Here is a 7,069-nt window from a genome sequence, read left to right as displayed (position 1 = left end):
GACGAAAAGAAAGTCCCATTCATGCTGTCGTTGCGCGTCAACATTGCTTGGCAACATGCCACACGGGCAGCCATGTGGTCGTCCGTCAGCATTCGTGACACCCACCTGGATGACACTTTTCGCATTTTCAGGTCGTCATGCAGGATTGTGTGCACAGAACCCACAGAAATGCCAACTCTGGAGGCGATCTGTTCAACAGTCATTTGGCGATCCCCCAAAACAATTCTCTCCACTTTCTCGATCATGTCGTCAGACCGGCTTGTGCGAGCCCAAGGTTGTTTCGGTTTGTTGTCACATGATGTTCTGCCTTCATTAAACTGTTGCACCCATGAACGCACTTTCGACACATCCATAACTCCATCACCACATGTCTCCTTCAACTGTCGATGAATTTCAATTGGTTTCACACCACACAAATTCAGAAAACGAATGATTGCACGCTGTTCAACTAAGGAACACGTCGCCATTTTATGTATTCAAAACAGTTCTCATTCTCGCCGCTGGCGGTAAAATTCCATCTGCTGTACGGTGCTGCCATCTGTGGGACGTATTGACAATGAACGCGGCCTCATTTTAAAACAATGGACATGTTTCTATCCCTTTCCAGTCCAGAGAAAAAAATTGGAGGCCTTAGAACTTGAATGTACCCCATACTGTTCGGCAGTAGGTGGCGGAGCGCGAGCGATATCAGAGGCGACAGTTTCTCGATATCGCTCCCAGTCTGTACGTTTGTAAGACGTCTGGTACAGTGGGAGTGCTACCCATTCTCCCACATCGATCTCTAGAATTACTGGGTTGTGGTCAGAGGACATTTTGTTGACTGTCCTTGCGGCCACAAACCCTGCGATCCTCCTAGTGAGGGTTATGTCTAACACGTCGGGCCTACCTCCATTTTTTGGAAAGTGTGTGGGCTCGACTGGGCCCCATGTTTCGAAGTGGTGGAAGCGCACTAATCGTTGCAGTTTGGCGCCTGCTCTGGAGGTTACTCTAGAGTTCGAATCTGGGTGTTTGCCACTGAAGTCACTTCCTATTACGAGTTTGCCTTCAATTTGCCCTAGAGCAGCTATGTCTCCCTCATCTATCTAGTCTCGTGAGGGTCTGTAGATTGCAACGATTGTTAGGGGTCCAGCAGCAGTGGTTACTTCTACCACCACATGCCATAGCTTCGATTTTATTGGTAGCTGGTAAGAATACCTGGTGGTGGGGGATCCCTCTTTCTATGTAAATGGGCACTCCTCCGCCTTGGGTTGGCCTGTCCTTGCGGTAGCTAACGTAGTTGGGGACTGTCGCTTGTATTCCCTGTTTTAAGTGGGTTTCCCCCATCATGCATATGTCGATGAAGAACTCCTTTATGAGTTCTCTGAACTCGACCTCTTGATTAACAATGCCATCTGCGTTAAAGACGCACATTGTCAGGCCTTGGATATTTGGTCATCTATCCATGATGGGCTTTTGAAACTACTGAAGGTGTCGCAGAGGGTAACGGCTGCTGGACTGCTGCCTGAATTGCAACGAGGATCTGGGTGTTCTGCTTCTGGGCCTCCCTGAATTCCTTCATCAATCATAATGTTTAGCACCTGATGCGAGGGGGTGGAATGTGTTTGGGGTTCCCTAAGGTTTCCTCTGTCTTGGTGGGCTTGGTTGTTGTTGTAGTGTGTTTCCTGGTGTTGTTCTTGTGACTGTGTTTGGTGTTGTGGTGATAGGACTACGTTTTCATGGCATCTCGAAGGAGAAACTACTTCCACGTATGTTGCCCTTGGTAGATCCAGTCTTGGTTTTACCCAAGTCTTGTCCGCTTGTGTTGCCGTGTATTGTTTCTTTGTGTGACAGTTTTGGGTGGTGTTGTCTTGTCTGCATGTGTGGTGGGCAGCCTTTGCGCCCTTTACCTGCTGTGCGTTTGTGGACCTTGCAATCTTGGTAACCTGCTGTGCGGTTTTTGCCACACGGCGTGATCCTTTTTTGTGGGTCCATGTGTTTTAGTGTGCAGGACCTTGTGTCATGTGCATCGGCGCTCTTCCTGCATCTTATCGCCATGGTGCAATGTGCGGCGATATGGTTTAGGCCTTGGCACCTAAAGCACTGCACCGTCTTGTTTTTATGGTGCAGTGGCTCAGTGGTGACAGGCACCGCCAAGACCATTTTTATTTCCCTCTTGTTTTGGGGGATATCTGGAAGCGTTACCTGGCATAGGGGCCACTTACTTTCAACTTTGCCCATCTGCTGGACAGCCTTGACTACGTACCCCTGGGCAGTCAAGTCTGTTTTGATTGCCTGGGGGGGGGGGGGGGGGAAGTCGTCTTGGGAGGTCTCTGATTACTATGTTCTTGTTCCGTGTTTCTGTTGTGGGGAACGTGTAGTGGGGTATGTTTTTGTTTGTGAGAAGTGTTTTGATTGTGTTGTAGTGTTCCAATGTGTTAAGTGTTATTTTTATTTTGTCACCACCAGCAGGTTTTGCCTTAAAACTGTATCCCCCGATTTCCGATTCTAACAGCTCGAAGAGTTCCTCATAATTCCAAGGAAACTCTGCGACAATCGGTGGGAGTTGGTGGATGACCTTTTTCTGTGTTTGTGCTTCTGTTGTGTTGTTTTGTGTTGTCTCTGGCTCATCAGCCACCGCCTGAAACATGTTCTGGGTGGGTTCCACTCCCCTGGCCGCCGGAAGCCTCGGCTGGCGAAAGGTTTTGTTCGTCAGCACGAAACCGTCCGAATCCTGCCCGGTTATGTGGTTCCCTTCCAGGGCGACAATTTCCTGGTTCCCTCCCAGGGCGACTACAGGTGCTGTCGGGGACGCAGGCTCCTCAGAGGGTGAGGGTGTGGTTGTGGTACTGGAGCGTTTCTTGCTCTTAGGGTGCTTGTCCTTGTGGTCCTTCTTTACACGCCGCTGTTTGGATGAGGTGGACTTGTGTGGTGGGGATTTAAGGTATTTGGATCGGGTAGAGGGTTGGGTTGAGGTGATGGGTTTGGGGAGGATTTCGATTGGCAGACGGGTTGTCTGCTTGCCTTTACTCAGGGATGCAATGTAGTTTGGTAGGTTGTTGGTGGCGTTGGCAAGCAGGAACGGACTTAGGACGATGCTAGGAGGGGTGGGATCGCAAGTACTGACGATGTATCTTGATGTTGGAGTATTGTGTATAACAGCATTTGGTGTATTTCTCGCCATGTCGGGAGCGGAAAAGGGGGCTGCTGCCAAGGGAGTGTCAGTTACAGCCATCGTTGTCTCCGTTAGGTGGCTCGGCTGTATTGCTGGCCCTATTTTTCTGGTGGACATGGAGGTCTGGATGGCGGCGGCGGAAACCTCTGCAGTTCCACAGTCGGCTTCCAGGTCCTGGCCCACATTTTCCCCAACCTTGGGACCTCTTGTCGACAGCTTCGACCCCATGGCACCACTGGAGCTAGACATCATGGAAATCAAAAAAGAACACGGCAACTCTGCTGTCGGGCGTCACCAAAAATTATCCTGCCCACCGTAATTGCTTACTTCAGACCTCAATTGAGTTCCCGCCGATGCTTTGATAAAAGTAAAGCCAAGGATACTTCTGGTTTGTCACCCATGCAAGCAGGGGACTATGGCTGAAGGTGAGCTAGTAAGAGGAGCGATGCTCAACCCTTCACTGCCACTCAGCGAGTGCACTTCCCCAGTATTCTACCAATAAACCAAAGTCTACCACCTGCTTTACCTATGACTGAACCTATGTGAATATTTCATTTCATATCGGTACATGGTCCTACTCCCAGGTTTTTGTATGAGTTGTTCGATTTCAACAGTGACTCACTGATATTATAGTCATAGGGTACTACGTTTTTTCGTTTTGTGAAGTGCAAAATTTTACATTTCTGAACATTTAGAGTAAGTAGCCAACTCTGCGCCATATTGAAACCTTATTAAGATCTGACTGAATATTTATGCAGCATCTTTCAGATCGTACTTCATTCTAGGTAACTGCATCAACTGCAAAAAATCCTGATGTTGCTATTAATATTGTTTGCAAGGTCATTAGTATACAACACAAACAGCAAGGGTCCCAACACACTTCCCTGGGGCACACCTGAAGTTACTTTTACATCAGATGGTTACTCTCCATCCAAGATAACTTGTTTTGTTCTCCCTACCAAAAAGTCCTCAATACAGTCACAAATTTCTCTTGATACCCCATATGATCGAATTTTTGCAATGAGCATAGGCGCAGTACCGAGTCAAATGCTTTTCAGATATCAAGAAACACTGTATCTTCCTAGTTGCCTTGATCCAGATCGTTCAGAGAAGTGCGAGTTGTGTTTCACATGATCGATGTTTTCGAAATCCAAGCTGGTTATCATTGAGATGGTCATTATGTTCAAGATACCTCATTGTGTTTGAGCTCAGAATATGTACTAAGATTCTACAACAAATCGATGTCAACAATATTGGACGGTAGTTTTGTGGGTTAGTTCTACTACTCTTCTTGCAGATGGGTATGACCTACACCTTTTTTCCAAAAACTGGGCACAATTTTTTGTTCGATGGATCTATGATAGATTACAGTGAGAAGAGTGGCTAACTCAGCCGCAAATTCGGTATAGCATTTGACGGGGATTCCATTGGAACCTGGAGCTTTGTTCAATTTTAACAATTTCAGCTGTTCATCAACGTCACTGTTACTAGTACTTATTTTTCCCTCTTTTCAGTGGTACGAGGATTAAATTGGGGCAATTCTCCTGGTGTTTGCTTTGTAAAGGAACATTTGGTTGGTCGGTTGATTTGGAGGAGGAGACCAAACAGCGAGGTCATCGATCCTGGAACATTTGAAAACGGAGTAAAGCATTTCAACTTTTGCTTTGCTGACCTCAATTTCAGTTTCTGTCTCATTCACTAGAGACTAGACACTGTGTTTTGTGCCATTAACACCCTGAACATAGAACCAGAATTTCTTTGGAATTCGTGAAATGTCATTTGATAATATTCTGTTACGGTAGTCACTCAATGCATCACGCATTGCTCATTGCATTATTAGCTTACATTCACCATTAATTGAATTTAATGTACCATGGTGACGTGTTTGTGATAAATCTTCAATGTGAAGTTGCCTTGAAATAGTATACTGGCACAACACGCAATTAAATACAGCGCCTTCCAAGTTATCGAAGGTACGAGTACAGCAAAGAGCATTACCCTAAATATACTCCTCGTTTTGAAAGGAATGCTTCAACACCCAGCAACTGCCTTTAGAACGGGTTGTATAAACTTTGGCTGGACGTATACCATAGCGTGTAAGGCGGAAATTTGAATGATAGTGACTAGTACACATCAAAAATTTTCGGTTTTAAAGGCAGGAAAGTAGAAGAGATTATTGTGTGCCGACTACCTCCTATACAGTGCGTTAGATAAATGCAAATACTGTGAAAAGTGGCAGCCCAGCTATTTGCTCAAATCGGTGTGGCACGAGTTTTTGTTCGCATGTTACTACCTTGCGCAAGAGAACATCGACCATGCATATGTTTATGGCAAGCCTTAGTTTGCTCTATATCTACTGGATTACAACGACTGTTTTGCCTAAACAGTCACAGCGTGAACAGATTTTTGTAAACACATCGAACGTCATTTTTATTACCGACAGGGAATACCTCAGTATTGCCATAGACACTGCCCTTATACGCAACGGATGGGTGCGACGAAATCTTTGGTTAGTGCTTCGAAGTACTTATTTCTCGATCTATTTATCTTTACAGAATTTGACAATATGTAGTTAAGTTCTAGTGCTGGGGTAATTTTTAACCTTTTATCATTCACAAAAGAAATTTGTTGCCTGAATAAATTCGGTACCTAGGGTTTAATTAATAAAATGGCCATAGGTATTTTTCTTTACAATCCCATATTATAGTTCGTATGAGATGTACTAGCACAAAAAGATTATCGTACGCAACTTAGTTTGTGGCAATATCATCTCCCTTTTAGTATACAACCTTTTTATTTCTTATAACTGATTCAGCATGTGATATTATGGAGCACTTGTGGCTGGAAGGGATATAAGATTTCAATAGTTCACCCAGCAGTTGTGGATGTCGTGGTACTGATGTGACTGGAAACCAGAATTATAAGTCATTGTATTTATGGTGATTTGTATGAAAGAGCATAATGAGATGCAACTCCTTCATAATGGTAAGGGATCAACAGGAAACACGACACCGTGGTCTCTGGTTTCTTTAACTATCAAGAGATTGATGTCATTATCAAAAATGAAAGATAGATGAGATAAGCTTACATGCTTTTTTGCTCATAGATCTGGACTAGCCCTCCATTTTGGTGACAGTTTACTGTCCACAACTGAATTTCTTTCAGATAAGTTTTTAAAAAGCTGGCTTGGCATTTGGGAGGAGTGAGTTTAAATTCGTCTTCCGGCCATTTGTATTAGCTTTTCTGTGAATCTGCTAAATAAAAAAATCTTCATGGGGCGGTAAGCCATTATCTTCCTATCTATTTTAAACCAAACTGTATGTCAGTGTTTGATAGTCATGTTCAATGTGTTTGTCAGAGTGGAGGATTGTTATCATCGACATGTAACCACGAAATCACAGTGTGTGCTCTGTAATAGAAAACACAGTAATATTGTGATATGGAAGCTGTAGATCATCGGTATGCAGAACCCCTTGTGACGTCTTAACTAAGAAGCCAATCTTGGACACTGTCGTAACCTTCATCATCTACAACACAAAGTATCTGTCATAAGGGAGTCTTGAAAGTTGTTCCTCAACAGTGCTGTGAATACTCGTCACTTAGGATATGGCTACATTCTGTAACGATGCTTACCACTTGCCATAAGTAGAAATTATACAAATTACCTTCAGACACTTTGTTTTCTCATGATGACTTACAAGAAGGCTCTGCAATGCAAATTGTGCAACGTACTTAACATGTTCTTTGCTCCAAGCGTACAAACCACACACACCATATGTTGTAAAGTAGACCTCTGCCTCATGGTCTCTGGTTACAAAACACTATATTGTTTTCATATCCAGCCCCCATAACAACGTCCATATCACAAGCATTGTAAAAATTTCTGTTACATAATCTTTAAATGTTTTTTTGTTTTGC

The 7,069-nt window shown here is 44.2% G+C and overlaps 1 protein-coding gene across 3 annotated transcripts in view; it reads left to right on the top strand.

Annotated features, from left to right (window-relative positions):
- Positions 1 to 5,228: 5,228 nt before the first annotated feature.
- Positions 5,229 to 7,069, top strand: part of LOC124607030 (heparanase-like) — a 233,951-nt gene continuing 232,110 nt past the window's right edge. Inside the window, exon 1 of one of the 3 annotated variants that reach the window (XM_047139197.1) lies at positions 5,229 to 5,660. In XM_047139197.1, the coding sequence (XP_046995153.1) occupies positions 5,467 to 5,660 (194 nt within the window). In that variant the 5' untranslated portion in view covers positions 5,229 to 5,466. Of the gene's footprint in view, positions 5,742 to 7,069 lie in introns of all 3 variants that reach the window. The other 2 variants (XM_047139199.1, XM_047139198.1) reach the window with 2 other exon arrangements.

Source organism: Schistocerca americana, chromosome 3 (genome assembly GCF_021461395.2).
Source record: "Schistocerca americana isolate TAMUIC-IGC-003095 chromosome 3, iqSchAmer2.1, whole genome shotgun sequence".
NCBI classification, from domain to species: domain Eukaryota; kingdom Metazoa; phylum Arthropoda; class Insecta; order Orthoptera; family Acrididae; genus Schistocerca; species Schistocerca americana.
This window is presented reverse-complemented; position numbering and strand designations above follow the sequence as displayed.